The 18,140-nt window shown below is 40.4% G+C and overlaps 1 protein-coding gene across 1 annotated transcript in view; it reads left to right on the forward strand.

Annotated features, from left to right (window-relative positions):
• LOC127419828 (tyrosine-protein kinase Tec-like) overlaps positions 1-10,563 on the forward strand; it is a 28,177-nt gene extending 17,614 nt beyond the window's left edge. Inside the window, exons 14-18 of the mRNA XM_051661594.1 lie at positions 1,251-1,467; positions 7,899-7,963; positions 8,172-8,290; positions 8,371-8,528; positions 9,434-10,563. Coding sequence (XP_051517554.1) covers positions 1,251-1,467; positions 7,899-7,963; positions 8,172-8,290; positions 8,371-8,528; positions 9,434-9,514 — 640 coding nt within the window. The 3' untranslated portion in view covers positions 9,515-10,563. The remainder of the gene's footprint in view (positions 1-1,250; positions 1,468-7,898; positions 7,964-8,171; positions 8,291-8,370; positions 8,529-9,433) is intronic.
• Positions 10,564-18,140: the final 7,577 nt, after the last annotated feature.

Genomic DNA, 18,140 nt, shown 5'->3' on the forward strand with positions numbered 1-18,140 from the left:
TGTGTGTTTGTGTGTCTGTGTGTCTGTGTGTCTGTGTATGTGTATGTATGTGTGTATGTGTATGTATGTGTATGAGTGTGTGTGTGAGTGTGTCTGTGTGTGTGTCTGTGTGTGTGTCTGTCTGTGTGTCTGTGTGTTTGTGTGTCTGTGTGTCTGTGTGTGTGTGTATGTATGTGTGTATGTGTATGAGTGTGTGTGTGTGTGTGTGTGTCTGTGTGTGTGTCTGTGTGTGTCTGTCTGTGTGTCTGTGTGTTTGTGTCTGTGTGTCTGTGTGTATGTGTATGTATGTGTGTATGTGTATGTATGTGTATGAGTGTGTGTGTGTGTGTCTGTGTGTGTGTGTCTGTGTGTCTGTGTGTGTGTCTGTGTGTCTGTCTGTGTCTGTGTGTCTGTCTGTGTGTCTGTGTGTGTGTCTGTGTGTGTGTCTGTGTGTCGTGTCGTGTGTGTCTGTGTGTCTGTGTGTCTGTCTGTGTGTGTGTCTGTGTGTCTGTGTCTGTCTGTGTGTCTGTGTGTCTGTCTGTGTGTCTGTGTGTGTGTCTGTGTGTGTGTCTGTGTCTGTGTGTGTGTCTGTGTGTGTGTCTGTGTGTCTGTGTGTTTGTGTGTCTGTGTGTATGTGTATGTATGTGTGTATGTGTATGTATGTGTGTGTGTGTGTGTCTGTGTGTCTGTGTGTCTGTGTGTGTGTCTGTGTGTATGTGTATGTATGTGTGTATGTGTATGTATGTGTGTGAGTGTGTGTGTGTGTGTGTGTCTGTGTGTGTGTCTGTGTGTCTGTGTGTGTGTCTGTGTGTATGTGTATGTATGTGTGTATGTATGTGTGTGAGTGTGTGTGTGTGTGTCTGTTCACACTTGAGTCCTCTTTAAAAGAACTGAAGTGAGTGAAGAAGAACCCACAAGTTCTCTTTGCATTTATACTGGTCTCAAATCTTTGTTTGATCCAGTTTCAGTTCACTTTCCATTCACACAGTTATTTACTGGAACTCACTCTACTTGAATGTAATATTGTTGATGATTTCTGACCACACCTGGACTATCTGACGCATAACAATGATAACATTATATGGTTTAAGAAGTGATGTATGTCAGATATCAGATGTGGAACAGATTCAGAACATTTAAAAGCCTCAAAACGGATGTGGAAAATCTGATATTGGATGTATTTCTGCTGAATACAATCTCACACACACACACACACAACAAAATCTGATCTGTGTGAATGAAATATCTGTGTGATATTGTGTGGCGTACAGGAATCTGTCTCACCGTAACCTGGTGCAGTTATATGGCGTCTGCACACAACAACGACCCATTTACCTGGTGACAGAGTTCATGGAGCTCGGCTGTCTGTTGAATTTCCTCTGTCAGAGGAGAGGAACCTTCACAGAGCAGGGCCTGCTGAGCATCTGTCACGACATCAGTCAAGGGATGCAACATCTGGAAGAACACGGATTCATACACCGAGATCTGGTCAGACCTTCAGTGTTTTAATATGATGATGTTTTATTACAGCATTATCTTTCAAATTATTGTAATCAGATTACAGTTGCTGACTCTTAAGTGCATTATTTGGGTGACACAATTATAAAATAATATTTTTTAAGCAGAACACATTTAAAATATGAATTACATTAGCATGTACATCTGTTTGCATTTCTCATGAAACAGGCATGTTTTGAATTCATTGTGTTCTATTCATTCTGTGAAAAGTTTTAGAAAGTAACTTGCTTTTTAGAATCAGTAATCTGTTGAAAAAATTCATAAGACACAGCCACAATGATTTTCATCCACTTTAATTCTGACATGGTTGTGAAAAGCCTAAATCTATCAAGTGGCTTTTGCATGAGTTGCTCTGAAAGTCTTAAAATTTGGTAAAGATTGGGTTCAATTTGTAAAGTTCAGTAGCAGCGAAAGATCATAACAAAGATGTTATGCGCCATCTTTCATTTTTGATGGGAATGACAATGAGGCTATGGGGGATAGATGCACATCTCTTCAATGGTTTGTACTGTCGTTTAAAGTGTTTTTGGATCGCTCAGTTGACGACACATTGAAAAATATTAGGGTTGTACCGAAAATTCGGTTTTCAGTCGAAAGAGAAAAAAAGACCAATTTTGAACAGAAGACGTTACTTTAAAATCCAGTAACAGTAACATATATATATATATATATATATACACACACACACAAACACATATACACACACACACACACACACACACACACATATACACACACACAAACACATATAAACACATATACACACACACACACACACACACATATACACACACACAAACACATATACACACACACACAAACACACACACACACATATACACACACACAAACACATATACACACACACACAAACACATATACACACACATACACACACACACACACATATACACACACACAAACACATATATATATATATATACACACACACACACACACTCTCACTCTCTCTCTCACACACACACACACACACACACACACACATATATATACACACACACACACACACACACACAAACACATATACACCCACACACATATATATACACACACAAACACATATACACACACACACACACAAACACATATATACACACAAACACACTCTCACACACACACACATACACACACACATATATATACACACACACACACATACGACTTGTGAAGCTACTATTTTTAGTGCAGCTCAAAGTTCTTCCTGGAATATTCCACCAAAATAAAGACTACATTTTTATTATCGTATAATATGACTATACTATTTACTAGTGTTGTCACGATACCAACATTTAAAAAATGCATAGCAGTAGGGCCCTGCTGAAATCTGTTTTATTTTTTTCAAAAATATTGTTTTCAATTTTTTTTTCATCATCAAAATGGTGTCTAATCAAATTAATTCTTAAAACCTTTAATAAGTAAAAATAGAACAATTACTTAAAAACATTTTTTAGCAGGTATAAAAAGAAGAAATACATTGCAACGTTCCATTCAATTGCATTATTATTGATATTACTACAGCAAATATTATATTTAACTATTCAGTTGTAATTATTTCTGTTGCAATTTCTTCCATTTTAAGCGTCTAGCTTTTATTTTGAATTGTGCTTTTATTTTGACGTGTGTTTTTAACAAGTTTAACTTCTCCAGATAAACAGTTCGCTACATGGCCGAGTGTGATCATTAAAGTGCAGATGCTGTGATTATAATTATGTAAATATAAATACATTTAGTTATGTAAATATATAGTTTACATGGGCTGCACGCTTCATAGTGGCTTAGTGCTCTGCTCTGTCATCTCATAAAACGTGAATGATTGTCAATGCCAGTGAATTTTCCAGTGTATGACTGGTCTACTTCACACATTCATTTAAAGCATGCATCTCATACGGACTAAGATTGCAGCCTTTTGCGGTTTAATAATCACACTAGGACATATCACGATTTTAATTTTATTAATTGTGCATTTCAGTGTAACGGGAGTAACAGAGCCCACACTCAGATTTGTGTGAGCATTTGAAAACAGTCGTGTCTGTCTGACAGCGTGCAGGTACTGCATTGAGCTGGTGCTCGGTACTGCACAAACACTGGTAGCGTGACATCTTTTTTTTATTTTAGAATCAACTTGGTACCAGAGTACCAGTACTATTGTCAACACTACTATATAGCATATATAGCAGACAAATAAACTTTCAATGTAGAATATGTTTTGTCTTGCTCAGACTTTTCTTGCAAAATTAAGATGTCCACAATGGAACACTGAAATAACATTCCATCTGTTACACCATGAATCAAACACATTCCACTTAGTGCCATAAAAGGATCTAGTGGAAAAAGCCCTAGCGCTTAGAATGGGTTCAATAACATTTTGAGGTAAACTTACCTTAAGCAAACCAACCTTTATTCCTTTCAGGAGAAAGGCCCATAGATTTCAAACGGCTAGATCCGGGTGAAAACTCTGCCCCTTTGCTTGCAATTGGAGGTCTTTGTGCATCGGAAGGTGCCAAGGTTCCTCCTCCAGCAGTTACAATATTTCTTGCCAGCCAAGGCTGATTGTGCCACCATGAGGCCACCAAAATGATCGTTAATCCCTTTTTGCACACCCTTGCTAGGTTGTGAGGAATAAGGTATACAGGAGAATGTGTAAAGCATTACATTTGGCACTGGTGAGCCAGCGCAACTATCCCCAAAGGCATATCTCGGTCGCGAATTGAGAAGAACATCTTGCACTGTGCTTTTTTTGCTTGATCCAAACAGATCTACGTCAGCCCTGCCAAAGCGTGCCCAAATCATCTCTATCACCTGAGGATGCACTGTCCATTCTTGGTTGGAAAGTGAGGTCCTGGACAACAGTTCCGCCTCCGAATTCAGGTGCCCGGGAACATGTGTTGCCCTCAGTGAGCTCAAGCAATGCCCAAATTAAAATTACATGGGCCATCTGATGGAGGCACTTGGGGCGTGTTCCCCCTTGGCAATTTATGTAAGACACTACAGTAGTATTGTTCATTCTAACTAGAACATGATGTCCATGAATGAATGATAGGAAGTGCTTTAGGATGAGAAACACTGCAAGTAAAAGAAAGTTCAGAAAGTTGATATGACTTTTCTGACTCCGAAGAGTTGACCACCTGCCGCTCACTGCACGTCCCTCCAGTATAGCCCCCCAACCCGTGAGAGATGAGTCTGTTGTGATAACCTTGCGAGTCATAATCATGCCCATTGCCACTCCCCTGGTTAACAGTGCTGGATCCCTCCACGCCTGAAGTGCCCTGATGCATGCACAAGAGATTAGGACAGTCTTGTTCCTATGCGACCCCTGCTTTGCGGCCAGGTTCAAAGAATGTGCTCATCTCTGAACATTTCTCATAAATAAATACCCCCAATGGAATGACTGCAATCATCAACTGCATCAGTCCGAGCAGACGCAGGCACAAACAAAAGTGCACTTTCACTTTGGGATGAAAGTGTGAGAGGTATTCGTGAAATTCTCTCGCCCTTCTGTCCGACACCATCGCATTGAACATGATGGAGTTCAGAGTGAGGTCCAGTAAATCTACAATCTGAGTCAGAGTAAAAACATTTCTGATGGTTGATTATAAACCCCAGAGATTGCAGATGCGAGAAGAACATTAATGTGTTCCCTCACCTGTTGTTCTGTTCATATTCAGAAGTTCATATATTAGGTAATCATCTATATATGCCATAATTAACAGCCCCTTCATCCTCAATGGAGAGATTGTGGCTTCGGCAGTTTTCATGAACACCCATTGTTGTCGGAGTCAAGCCAAAAAGCAGAACCGAAAATTCAAAGGCAAAACGAAGGAACTTCCTGTGTTGTTCATGAATTGATACATGAAAATATGCATCTTTCATGTCCATCTTCGTAAACCAATCTTCCCGTCATATTGATAGTAACAGCTGGTGGTTCATCTTCATTCTGAATATTTCCTCATGTAAAGGTTCAGGGGCCTCAAATCCAGAAATGGATGTAACCCCCCATCTTTTTTGGACTTATAAAATATTGGCATTAAAAGCCTGACTGTTCCTCTTCTTGCGGGACAATCTTGTCTTGTAGAATCTGCTCGAAGCTCTCTATCACTTTCTACTGCAGCACACCCTGAAACGTAGGTGGCCATTTCAACCTGTAACCTTTCCCTGTAGTGCTGAACACCTACAGGCGGGTTACAGAAGCGTGCCACTTTGGGAGGGACTGAGAGAGAATCCTGTTCACAGTCAGTTTGCCCTCTTGTGGATATTTGGGGAAGAGCACTGAAATTGCACCTGTGACATGGGCACATGGATTTCCCAATTCTTTTGAATTGAATTCCTTCTTTATTGGATTTTAATTTTTTGTTTTCAGTGTTTGTGTTGGAAACATTTAACTGGGGCAGTGTCTGAACAGGGCTCTTGGACTTTATTTCGTGCATGTTAGAGTGCTTGTGTAACATGAAAACAGAACTGTCTACCCTGGTGCAGAGAGAATACACTGTGGGCATTTCTTTGAACTTTCCTCTAATTTCAACAGATCCCTCACAATGAGTGGGGATAACTTTGAATAAGGGGAGGCAGGCCGAACTATCACCAGCCTGACTCCTCTTACAGGATCACGAAGCAAGCATATAGCTTCTCCTGCTTCTTCTTCAGGGGGTGGTTGCGTCCCTGAGGTCTTTCCGGTGCTGGATGATGAGGTCTCACCCAAACTCCTTGTGGGGCAGCAGCGCTGAGAGCATGCTTGGGCGGGCTATATACTGAGTGAGGGGCAAAAAGCAGCTTAATTTCCCTCCTTCAACTCACAGAGAGCTTGCCTAGCTGCCACAGTTGAGGCACTGAATTCAACCCCAAATTAGTCTCAGGGGCCAAAGAGGCAGCTAAAGACTGTTCCACTTTAGGGCAATCCAAAAAGCCTCTGTTTGCAGCATCCTCCATATCCAAAATGCTTTAAATCCTGAAACCAGCTCTCATATAGAAAAGGGTTTATCCCATGTGTTTGTCACATTAAGGAGACAGCCCTGAAATACTGGGAAGAGGATGAAGATTGAAGAAGACCGTTCTGGTCCAGCCTGTTAGCGGCCTGTAGAAAGGGATCCGCAGGTCTTCGATGTCCTCAAAGACCTGTGGATGGTTAGTCGTTCGACGGCAAACTGTGACAAATAGGTTGCCAGTTGTGAATTTGTCCTTCTGAGCGGCGGGTTGAACACTGGGGAGGGGGTCCTCGCCATTCTCAACGTCCTCCTCTGAATTATAGTTGTCCTCCTCAGAGGGCTCATCCTGCTCGGCCTGAGGAGGATTGAGCTGTGGGGTCAATTGAGCCACCCCATTCAGCTGCTTGAACCTTGTCCCCTTCCCGCAAACCAGATCCGAAAGGAGTGGGTCCGATACGGGACAGTCATATGGCTCAATAAGCTGGAATAACTTGCATTGTTTTTGCTGGGTTATCAAAGCGGTAGCAGTCAGGGGCACGATGCCGGTTCCTGTAGCGCCACACGTACATGTTCCAGTCCGAGGCATGAAGCACAAACATGATGCAAGTCTTTCCTCTCAATATTTTTTCCACGCAATCGGGCAAGACCGCACTATGCGATGTGCTTTATGCGCGATGGTACCCCTATCAATCGAGTATTAATGACAACACAAACTTCTATGTAGCGAGCAGCAAGCCGAAGCGGCCACAGAACTAGAAGAGAGTTAAATTGAGTCTTCCAAGCACAAGAGAGAGGAAATCTTGGGCGTGGCCCTTAAGCAAGCTGAAGAGGCTGAGGTACCTACTAGCAGTTCTAGTCATGAGATTTACAATAAATTATTCCTGCCAGGGCGCACCTCCCATAGAGTGGTCTGTGTCGAAATGACTTGAATGAAAAAGAACTGGCTACTTGTTCACTGAAGATTTCATTGGAATTACTGTTAATTTTGCTGTAGCATTATCCAGTAGATTAGTTAACATTAAAGGTTTTCTTAATAGGCAACACATTTTTTATGTAATTCTTTTCTGTCTACTCTATTTTAAATGTGTGATTACAGAAAAAGTGGTTTCGGCGCATCTCTAATAATATCATTTTGAGTTTAATTATTCAAAACAACATCTGATTTAAAAGAATGATTTTCAGTTTTCTGTTTCGGTTTTTGCCCCGATGTTTCCAGAATGTTTTGTTTTGGCCAAGAATTTTCATTTTGGAGCATCACCAAAAAAATATCTTTCCAAGAAAGTTCAGAAGACAAAAAACTCCAGAGATAGCTTTATACAATGCATGTCATTGAGGAGACTGTACGTCTATCCCTCACAGCCTCATTTTCATTCCTGTCTATAAGAGGAGAGATGGCAGATCAAAAAAAAAAAAATGGTGTCAGACGGTGTGTGTGTTTACACTGGTGTTGTGTTTGTTCAGGCTGCCAGAAACTGTCTTGTGAACAACTCTTTGGTGGTGAAAGTGTCAGACTTTGGGATGGCCAGGTAACAGAACACAGTTCTCACTTCTGTCTGTTGGAAGATCTCTTTGATTAATCAAAGGATAAAGAAACAGACTCTATTTTTAGTACTTCAAAGTGTCTGTCTTGATCTATTTTTTCCTCTATATTTGTCATACTTGACAATGACAATTTGCTTTGATCCCAAACTTGAAGGAAACCTACATCATTTGTTTGTGTGGTTGACTGTCTAGGTATGTTCTAGATGACAAGTACACCAGTTCCTCAGGATCAAAGTTTCCAGTGAAATGGTCTCCACCTGAAGTCTTCAACTTCTGCAAATACAGCAGCAAATCTGACGTCTGGTCTTTTGGTCAGAACACAACAGATGACTTCCTGTTTTAATGCTCACTGATATGATGGACTGATGATGGACTGATGTTCTCTCTACAGGTGTGCTGATGTGGGAGGTGTTCACTGAAGGGAAGATGCCATTTGAACATGACGCCAATCATGAGGTGGTTCTGAAGGTCATTCAGGGGCATCGACTCTATCGGCCCAAAAAAGCTGCATTACACATCTACAGAATCATGCAGATGTGCTGGATGGAGGTATCAGATATTGTCTTTGATTGATAGATGTACAGTCATTTCAATGGCTCACATACAGTCTTAGGGTTAGGTTAGATTAAATCTAATTATCACTCTAAGTTTTTTGTCCACTCTTATTTTTATTTTTTTTGGAAAGACAAATTTTTTTTCTCCCCTTTTCTCCCCAATTTGGAATGCCCAATTCCCAATACACTCTAAGTCCTCGTGGTGGTGTAGTGAATCGCCTCAATCAGGGTGGTGGAGGATGAATCTCCGCGTCTGAGACATCAATCTATGCATCTTATTACGTGACTTGTTGAGCATGTTACAGCGGAGACAGAGCACGTGTGGAAGCTTCACGCTATTCTCCGCGGCATCCACACACAACTCGCCACGTGCCCCACCGAGAGCGAGAACCACATTATAGCGACCACGAGAAGGGTTACCCCATGTGACTCTACCCTCCCTAGCAACCGGGCCAATTTGGTTGCTTAGGAGACCTGGCTGGAGTCACTCAGCACACCCTGGATTCAAACTCACGACTCCAGGTGTGATAGTCAGCATCAATACTTGCTGAGATACCCAGGCCCAGGAAAGACACATTTTCAGTGGACATCAATTAGAACCCAGTTTCTGTCCCTCACAACCTTGTTAAATTAAACGACATCTACCCTAACTAGGCACCAGATTGAGGACGTGTCCCGGGTCCACAAGTTAATCTTTTGCCACACGTTGCCATTCCTGTACTCAAACAAGTTATTTACTCGCCAAAGCCCATTTTTATTTTTAAGTATTAATTTTAGACTGTGTATGATGGCTTTTGACTTTAAGGTTTCTCCTCTTACACACAACAGTCCATTGAAAGTGAGATTGTTCAGAATATATTTGTGTAGAGTTTGTGCTGATAATTGTGTTGTTTTGTTCAGAGCGCAGATGAACGGCCAACGTTCTCCGACATCTCTCTGATGATCACTGATGAGCTGGAGGCAGATGGTCCTGCATCGTGAAAAATCTACTATGTCTAAACGGTTATCTTGTTGGGATTGGTATAAATGTATTTAATTTATTCATACCTTATTTAACGTTATTGAATGTATTTTGTAACAAAACAAAAATGGCATTTCTAATTATGTGATGATGTCATGATGTGGTCTATATAAGAATATGAGTGGATAGATATTGTCGAACACGCTGAGGAAGGCCTAGTAGCTGAAACATCTGTAAAAAAGAAGCAACAAAAAGCTTGGAATGCGGATCATTATTTTAATGTTTTGAACTTCTGGAAAGTGATTCTTGCACCCGTTGAAGAGCTTACATGTCAATTGTGGAAGACGAGTGACCGCAATGTTAAATAACCTACTGAGAATCTGCATTGTGAACTCTCATCGGACAGTCTGATCGCACTTTAATTGACGAGCTCCGGTCACATGATGAATTCATGAATGTTTCAGAGTCGGATGTGAAAACAGACATTAGCTGCTACAGAATCACTCTTCGTCACTGTTCTTCATCAGCTCAGACTCTGTCCCAGGGAACATATTTATTTCCCTTGAAGATAACTTAAAATGTTTGTAAAATTTTTGTGTCACAAAAACATTCCCAATGTTAGAAGAGCCGCTGGTTTGTAAATTCATCTAAAGGATCTGCAGAGCGGCAGATGCCACACACACACACACAGCAGTTATCAGCAGTTCTTCTGCTGTTCAGGAACAATAGTAGTGTCCTCATGATCTCACTCTTACTGGATGGATGAGTTTCTGATCATTGACATGTTAATATGGATAATGTGTTCAATAAATGTGTTTTGTTTTTTGATCTGCAGCGGAAGTTTTGAGTCTGAAAGTTACATTCTGTTTTCATAGTATAATGAACACTTATCTCAGACAATCAAGACAAATTAGATTTCTCATATGACCCCTTGAAATTGACATTTGTTTCCTCTCAGTCCTGATCATTACAGTGAATAACAGTCAGAATGTGTTTAAATGCTGTAAACTTTTACTGACAGAAAAGCAGCTTTAATGACACAGTCAATAAACATCACACTGTTACAACATTTCACACTTGTTATGAGTGGTTATTTTCATAAAGATTAACATGAATCATACACACACTCACATACATAAACACACAGTATTTTACTTATTTGTTCCATTCATCATAATTAATTCATGAACACAGATGCAAGTCAGACACGCCTCCAGATACTTTAGCAACCCCTCTCTCTTTCTCTCTCCGTGTTGCATGCTGGGAAGTGAGAGCATCACACTCCCTCCTTGTCGTCTTCCTACAGTGCATCCTGGTGCATCACTTCCCCAGGTAAATGGCACACACGTACACATAAAAAAAGGGACTCATCAGACCAGGCGACCTCCTTCCACTGCTCCAAGGTCCAGTTCCAATGCTCGCGTGCCCATTGTTGGTGCTTTCTGCAGTGGACGGGGTCATAATGAGCACTCTGACTGCTCTGTGACTACACAGCCCCATACACAGCAGGGTGCGATGCACTGTGTGTTGTGACACATTCCTCCCGTAATCATCATTCACATTTTCTGTGAATTGTGTCACAGCTGACCTTCTGTTGGTTCGGACCAGACGGGATAGCCTTCATTGCTAGGAGATGATCAACATTATTCTCTTCACCTGTGAGTGGTCATAATGTTTTGGCTCATCGGTGTAAGTGTCTGACCTCTGACTTAACTGATTCTCTTGTGTGTGAATGTGAGCAAATTACCAAAGACGTGTTCAACATCTAGTGAAAGATCAACAACAAGAGTAGAAGCTGATAAAGAGGAACGACTCCATATTAGTGCTGATGAGTTTAAAATTAAATGTTCAGGTGTATACTTACTGTTGACCATGTAGTGTAGATACACAATCACATTCTGTGATGTGTGTGTGTACAGGAGGATTTGTCTGAGCCGTTAATGGAGGAGGATTTGGATGGAGGGTCAGGGGTAATTTTTCCTTTTTATGACCCTGACACACACATGATCTATCTTGCTGGAAAGGTTAAATGTTTCATCCACAGTTCATGAGTCACAATCAGAAAAGGTATTGATTTGTTTTATTTGTCAAGTATAGTAGTGGTCTTCAACTAGGAGGCCTCAGCAAACGTCTAAGAGGTCAAATAGATGACTCTAAATTATTTAAAATAAGTAATGGAATATTTTGGCTTCATTACAAGTTAAGCACAATTGACAGCATTTGTGGCATAATGTTGATTACCATAAAATATTATCTCGACACATCCCTCCTTTTCTTTAAATCTGTGTTACAATGAGAACCTTACAAAGGAAGTGAATGGGGCCAATCCGTAAAATACGTTTAACTGTTTTAAAAGTATAGCCACAAGACGTAAACAATATGTGTGTTAACATGATTTTAGTGTGATAAAATGTATTATTTTATGTTAATAGACTTGCCCCTTTCTTTTCAAAGTACCTTACTGAAACTGAGATTTTTGCTGCTTTTTTTTTTTTAAGGAGAGACAAGCTGAACATCTTTTTTTGTGGTAATCAACATTAGGGCAACAAATGCTGTCAATTGAGCTTAACCTTTATTAAAATAGAACTGTACCTTAATTAAAATGTTAAAAACCGCAAATAAATAAAATTGGGCTACAACTTCTAAACTGATAGTCCCTGAAACTTAAGAAGTCACAAAATTAATTGATTAATTATTTTAATCTGTGGATACTCTTAGTTTCCAGGGGAAGAGGGCCTTAAGAGTTCATCTGAGCAGGTGTAATATTTAGTACAAAAGTAGATTTTCATGAGTATTTTGCAAATATTAAACCAAAAAGTGCTACTGTTTATTGAAAACTTTACTTTGAGATCATTTATTCAGGATATGTTTGTGTTTTTTGAGAAATTTTAAAAGCAGAGACACAGTTTAGTTGGATGACATCTGCTGTCATCACCCTTTTACCAAAGAAAACACTTTTAAGATAGTAGAAACTGGTAACCAATCTTACTTTTAAATGCAGATTACAAGATCCGCTTAAAGACTTTGGTCACCAGGCTGGAGAAGATGAAGTCATATTGACCAAACCAAATGTGTTTAAGTCAATTGTAGATAATATTGACTTTACAAACATTCAGTTTAGATAGCTGCTCATGTTCACAAATCAGGAAGTGTTTGAACGGCTGGAATATGATTATCTTTCTGACAAAAACTGGATGATTTTGGGTGTTATTGTCATGATCAGAGTTTTTCACCAGAACATTGAGAGTACACTAAAGATCTGTTTCAAAACCTACTGCACTGCCTCATCACAGTGCATTCTGGGACTGCTTTCTTGGGGGAGGATACAGATGATGCTGCCTTTGAATTTGGCTAAAATGTGATATCTTATGAGGCAACATCTTTAAGATACCGACCTCTTGGAACAGCTTTGACATTGGGAGCACACCCAAAGACAGAGTCATAAGAAAGTAACCAGTATAATCTTGAGTTAAACTGTTGGTTTGTGTGTTTTTTATGGATTCTAGAGAGCTGCAGTTCAGTGGATAAACACCGTATTACTGAGACTTGCTCTATTGGCATCTATAAGAATCCCTTCATCTCTGGGGCTGTTTGATGTAGCTTATGAATAAAAGTAAATAGACTTGTGTTAAAATTTGTCTGTCTCTGGTTTGGTTTTACAGGGTAATGGCAACCGTTATTATGAGGTCAGTGTGGTGAAACCTTACATTCACTTCATCGCCGAATATAACTCTACCTCAGAGAGGCATGGGTACACACCCACAGTGTTTTTTATATGGGTGTAAAGATATTAGCTTAACCACAACACTTACTCACGCACAAACATGTAAATATCAGTAGATTTAAAGAGAACATGATATGGTCGATTTTATGAGCCTTTCAAAAAGTGAGTGACTCAAAAGTCCTCAAGTCAGTTTTCAACATGTTTCGCTATATTAGTGAGGACATTGTCACAAGTTCAGACACACCTTTACGTACACACATTTCATAGAGTGTGATGTATGTGTGGTGTGTTTAGGTGTAATTCCAGCAGCCATATCACCCTGTAGTGCAAGACTGGTTGCCTAATGAAGCTAAGCAGGGCTGAGCCTGGTACCTGGTTGGGAGACCTCCTGGGAAAACTAAGGTTGCTGCTGGAAGAGGTATTAGGGAGTCCAGCAGGGGGTGCTCACCCTGCGGACTGTGTAGGTCCTAATGCCCCAGTATAGTGATGGGGACATTATACTGTAAAAAAGGCACCGTCCTTCGGATGAGATGTTAAACCAAGGTCCTGACTCTCTGTGGTCATTAAAAATCCCAGGAGACTCCTTGAAAAGAGTAGGGGTGTAACCCCGGTGTCCTGGCCAAATTCCTCCCATTGGCCCTTATCAATCATGGCTTCCTAATAATCCCCATCCATTAATTGGCTCTATCACACCACTCTCTCCTCTCCACAAATAGTTGATGTGTGGTGAGCGTACTGGCGCACTATGGCTGCCGTTACATCATCCAAGTGGATGCTGCACAATGGTGGTGGTTGAGGAGAGTCTCCTGTTCACTGTGTAAAGTGCTTTGAGTGTAGTGTCAGAAAAGCACTATATAAATGTAATGCTCATTCATTCATAATGCCCAAGCATGGACTGAACATCAGTGTTTGCTAGGTGTTCAGATTCTACACGCTGCTGGGCATCAGAGATCTGCTAGAACCTGTCAGCTTCTATGTGCCACGGAATGTATGAGCACTGAATGATTCAGATATTCTGCAGTATAAACATTATGAGCTGTTTTCATATTAGTGAATCTTCAATCCCAGTAACACCAGAAACAGCACAACACACAGTGGGAAGAGGAGTCTCTGTGTGGGTGGAGTCTATGTGTGGGAGAAGTCTCTGTGTGAGAGAAGTCTCTGTGTGGGTGGAGTCTCTGTGGGAGGAGTCTCTGTTCGGGTAGAGTCTCTGTGGGTGGTGTTGCTGAATGGGAGGAGTATGTGTGGGAGGAGTCTGTGTGGTTTGAGTCTCTGTACTGGAGAAATCTCTATATGGGAGGAGTCTCTGTGGGTGGTGTCTCTGTATGGGTGGATTTTCTGTATGGGAGGAGTCTCTGTTTGGGTAGACTCTGTGGGAGGAGTCTCTGTTTGGGTAGACTCTGTGGGAAGAGTCTCTGTTCGGGTAGAGTCTCTGTGTGGGAGTAGTCTCTGTGGGTGGTGTCTCTGAATGGGAGGAGTCTCTGTATGGGTGGATTTTCTGTGTGGGAGGAGTCTCTGTTCTGTCCAACTGTGTGGGAGGAGTCTCTGTTCGGGTAGAGTCTCTGTGTGGGAGTAGTCTCTGTGGGTGGTGTCTCTGAATGGGAGGAGTCTGTGTGAGAAGGGTCTGTGTGGTTTGAGTCTCTGTATTGGAGGAATCTCTGTATGGGAGGAGTCTGTCTGGGAGGAGTCTCTGTGGGTGGAGTCTCTGTGTTGGTGGATTTTCTGTGTGGGAGGAGTCTCTGTCTGGGAGGAATCTCTGAGTGGGATGAGTCTCTGTGCGGCTGGAGTCTTTAGTTGTTTTCGACTTCATGCAGTGCTGCACGGACCGATCGGCGCTGGATGTGAAGCAGTGACTTGAGACGGCGCCATTGCAGCGTCTCCGTGATGTATGTCATCAAAGTATCGTGAGAGCGATCGAGAGCAGCTGCATGAGCTCTGAATGACGGCACAGCTTATTCATGATTGGACAGACTCACAATGTGACAATGGTTACACATGTTTCATGGGCTGCGTTCACAATGGCACATACTACATACTACTCTTACTAGTTTTTCTATGTCAGTCTATGGCAGAAATAAGTAGTCTGCCGTTACCAAGGTGTTTATTCTGAAACCACCAGTTTGGCGAAAACTAATCCATGTTTTTATAACATTTATAACATCATGTTTATATCATATTATATTATGTGTGTCAAAGTAATATCATGTTTATTCATACAAAAATTCAAAATGATTACAAATTCTGCATCCTTTATTGGTATTCAAATAATACAGGCATTTATTGGACTTTCTTCTTATACACACAGCAGGCACTATATTAAGCAGCACATAAAACTTTCAAATGAACAATGTTTCTGATTATTTTGTGTAAAATTCAAGCGTCTGTCTATCTGAATTCCACTTCGTCTGTAATAAAGCAAACATTAGACAATCTTCCGTTACTGGAATGGGGTCAGCAGACGATGGGAAGCTCAAAATTTCTCCACCTACTGCAGCTGGCAAATCTCACCGATCGGAGTCAAACACACCTTATGTGTGGAGTCTTTGCACAGGTGGAGTCTGTGTGGGAGGAGTCTCTGAGTGGGAGGAGTCTATGTATGGGCAGAGTCTCTCCCCACATCTGAATATGCATAACTGTATAATTTACCAAAAACAGGCAAATTATCTTTATTTAAAACATCCAGTATTCATAAATAGTTTAATAACTAAGGTTAGTTACAAATACATACATTGAACAATTCAATATATTCTTGTTTTCAGTCAGTGGACAAGTGAAAATGTCATTCAACATTATTTGTAGCGTGTGGTGCACTCTGCAGATGTTGTTGCGCTCCACATTGCTCATTCGCATTAGTTCAGTGTCGTATTCCCACTTTAAATTCCAGGACCATTCGCTCAGCTCAATGAAAATAAATATGTATTATATGTTTAGAAAGTTAATTAAAGAAGTCATAAAATAAAGCAAAGACAAGACTCATTTAATATTAATATTAATAATAATAATAATGTTAATATTAATACTATAGATATGGATTCTGTGTGTTATGATGTTATGGTTGTCTTTTATCTTTATCTTTATTTTCATTCTTTTAATGTTCAGCATTATGGTCTACAGTGTAATTTAAAGGGCTTTATAAATAATGAGACTTGAGACTAATAATATCTGGAGATGATACATAACCTTTAAGTGTGTGCCAGTAAAGTGTCTCTGGTTGGTAAAAATAGCTCTGCCACAAATATCACTTTAGTGCAACAGTGAGTTTAAATAATAATTGTTTTATTGTATTAATAATATACAGAATTTTAACCACTTTTAGTGTGTGAATCATACCTCTGACTAAATACTTTATATTTATTCAATTGCAGTGAATTTTATTTTTTATACGTTTCTTATTCCAAATATAAAGAAATGTTGTTGTCTCTTCCTCTGTGTTGCTGAGTTGTACTATATTAGTTTAGCCAAAAATATTCTGAAATACAAGAATGAGAACTAAAATGAACCCCTAATGTGTGCCGTCACAGTGCACGTTATGCAATTATGTAGTTATTGAAATGTCCCTGTTTACATTGTACTGTAACTAAAATATTCCCAAATGAATCGATATTGAATCAAATAGAAAATGGAATTTAAAACAAATATTAGTTGATGATTGTAACGGGGTAAAGGTGGGCAAGGAGGAGGTGGGAACCGGCTGAGCAGTCAACATAATTTTTTAATGACATAAATGAACTTAAATCAGTTTGAACACAAACACACAGACACACACACCTTCATACTTAGAAAAGTCCTTATAATAAATGTACTTTGGACAGATTGACGACTTTAATTGCAAAATGGATCACTGTGGACTGTAGGCCAGAGATAAAAATAAAACAAACAATATATTAACCCTTTAAGCTCTGAAGGTGTTTTTAAAGATTTCTCGTTTCAGTGGCATACCCAAAATGTTTTATTGATTCACATGTTGTACACAGAAAAAAAAAAACATAAATACACAGAATCAAAACTTAACGCCCACTATTACCCCTCCCAATCCCCAACCCCACCCTGGCCCCCAACAACATCCCAGTGGTCATAAATGATTATAGACTCACACACAAATTAATAATAATCACACATCAAGAAATGTCAGATATACGGCCCATTTCTCCACAAACAATTTCAACTTCCCCAGTCTTCTAAATGACCCTTCTTCAAAAGCCGCCACCCTCCCCATTTCCGAGCACCACTCCCCAGCCAACCTCCATCCCCTTAAAAGTATCTGTCTGGCGATCATAACACTGGTTAGGACCCAACTCTTTATGTGTCTATTCTCAACATCGATGACCGCCCCATCGCAGTCTGGAGCAAAACCAAACCCGAGTGCCCAACACATCACACACAAAACTCTGAACCTTCAACCAAAACCCCTGGATCTTAACACACCCCCAAAAAACATGGGTTATGTCTCCATCCTCTGATTGGCAACACCAGCAGGTGGGTGTGTCTTTAAGACAAAGCCTATACAATCTAGAGGGGGTCCAATAGAATCTATGTAAAATCTTGAATTGCATAAGGTGCACCCTTGCGTCTCTAGATGCAGACTTGATGTTTTTTAGAATCCTAGCCCACTCTCCCTCCTCCAATACCAAGTTTAAATCTTTCTCCCATAATCTCTTGATCGAAGTTAAAGCTCTGTCCCCCGGACTCTGAATTAGCAGGGAGTAATACACTGATGCCTCATGACGTTTTCCAAAAGCAGTATTCACCACTTCCAGAGTATCTGCTGCTTTAGGGGGGGTGTATGCTACTCCCAAAAATAGTACAGAGAGTGTGGTGCAGCTGTAAATACCTAAAGAACTGAGGTCTGGGAATCCCAAAATGTTGAACCAAATTTTCAAAGGATCTCAACACTCCGCTCTCATATAGGTCACCGAGTGTAT

This window comes from Myxocyprinus asiaticus, chromosome 29, assembly GCF_019703515.2.
Source record: "Myxocyprinus asiaticus isolate MX2 ecotype Aquarium Trade chromosome 29, UBuf_Myxa_2, whole genome shotgun sequence".
NCBI classification, from domain to species: Eukaryota; Metazoa; Chordata; class Actinopteri; order Cypriniformes; family Catostomidae; genus Myxocyprinus; species Myxocyprinus asiaticus.